At 42.6% G+C, this 1,792-nt stretch overlaps 1 protein-coding gene across 1 annotated transcript in view; it reads right to left on the reverse strand.

Moving 5' to 3' along the window:
- Positions 1-901: 901 nt before the first annotated feature.
- The window catches only part of Cbr-rnr-2, a gene marked incomplete at both ends in the record, with an annotated part of 2,970 nt that continues 2,079 nt past the window's right edge, over positions 902-1,792 (reverse strand). Inside the window, one exon of the mRNA XM_002642522.1 lies at positions 902-1,280. Coding sequence (XP_002642568.1) covers positions 902-1,280 — 379 coding nt within the window. The remainder of the gene's footprint in view (positions 1,281-1,792) is intronic.

Below are 1,792 nucleotides of genomic sequence, written 5' to 3' on the forward strand. Positions count from 1 at the left end.
CATTCGAGCCCGTTCTTAACACCATATTTGTCGTTTTATAAATACCCCCCATCCCGTATCCCCTTTTCTTCAAAATTTTTCTTTATAGTAGGATTATTTTCGCCTTCTTTTTTTCCCCGTTTTTTTTTCATTATTTCTGAATGCGTCCCCTCCTCCCTCTCAACATACCAATCACCCATCCTGAAAATTCCCCATTTTTCTTTTTTTTCCCACTTAATGATGAACCCTTTCTTTCTCTGTCTTATTATTTCATAGCCAGGGGACCAAAAACAAGTCTCTTGGTTCCGATTTGCTAAAAACGTCCCCTGCTCCCTCATTCTTCTTCCACTTTATACTAAAAAGTCAAGTGTCGAAACGTTTTTTGGGTATTTTCCGACAACTCTGACTTCCCCAATCCCACAAAAACCCCCTCTCCTTTTTTATTCCTCTCCCCATGTTATTTGTCGTTGTCGCAGCGACAACTTCTTTCTCCTTTTCGTGCTCTTTTCTCTCCCTACTATTGCAAACGACGACTCTGATGGACTGTCACGTCTTCAGAATCCACTCGTCACCTCAGAGCACCAAAAATTCCCCTGGAGAACGTCCCGAGCCCCTTCCTATCATCGCCCGTTTTGTGTAATCAATAAATTGTCGTAATGCTCTGAAAGTCCCTCATTTCTTTTCCCCCATTTCAACTTTTCAGAGCTCCTTCGACTTCTCGACGATCCACTTGCTGCAAACCTTCGGCAATCATGAGTTTCATTAGAACAGAGAACGAAAAGCAAAAAAGAGGGTTAACATTACATGTAAGAATGATGGAGGAAACGCCAGAAAACATAAAAATCAGTTCATAGGAATTGATACAGGAGATCTTTACAAAAAATAATTGAAGTGAATTTTTGAAAAAAAGTGATAAGAGAATTTAGAAGTCCGCTTCCAAATCGAACTGTCTCTCGGTCTCGCTGACCATGACGCCCGGTCGCTGATACTCGGAAACGCGCTTCTCGAAGAAGTTGGTCTTTCCATCGATCGAGATGTTCTCCATGAAGTCAAATGGATTCTTGACGTTGTACAGCTTATCGCATCCGAGCTCCTGGAGCAGATGATCGGCGACGAACTCGATGTACTGGGACATCAGTCGGCAGTTCATTCCGATCATGTCAACGGGGAGGGCTTCGGTGAGGAACTCCTGCTCAATGGCGACAGCGTCTCTGATGATCTCGAAGATGCGCTCTTGGCTCAGCTTGTTTTGAAGCATTGAGTAGAGGAGGCAAGCGAAGTCGCGGTGGAGGCCTTCGTCTCTGAAAAAATATGAACTTTAGAATCATAAGCTGTGGGGGTTGCGACCGCTACGCCGACACGCGACGCGTCAGCTACAGATGACGTGGCATCGCAAAATTTGGCTGGGGGGCCTAAATTTCCAGGGCGCTATGTTGGTCGGGGGGGGGGGACTCTTTTTTGACTTTTTTTGGCATTTTCTGACTTACGCATTAATTCTAAGCATGTTAGAAATATTTTTGAGGTGTCTGGACCTATAGAAAGTATAAAATAATATAATAAAATACAAATTCCTGTTATTTGCTTCTTTATTTTAGGCTTAGGCTAAAACGCCTTGGCACTTGAAATATGAATATTTGGAACTTTTAAGTTTTTCGGAAATGAAGCATTCTCAATCAGCATTTTTGATGTGATTTGCATTTGTCACCTATTTTGGCTTTTGTGAGTTGGAACACCCAAATTTTTTGAATTTGGCGCCAAAATGCGGGTGTCCCAAAGGAAGGGAAACAAGGCGTTTTTTCCTAAGCCTATAATT

Source organism: Caenorhabditis briggsae, assembly GCF_000004555.2.
Source record: "Caenorhabditis briggsae complete genome, chrIII, whole genome shotgun sequence".
In the NCBI taxonomy this organism is placed as follows: Eukaryota; Metazoa; Nematoda; class Chromadorea; order Rhabditida; family Rhabditidae; genus Caenorhabditis; species Caenorhabditis briggsae.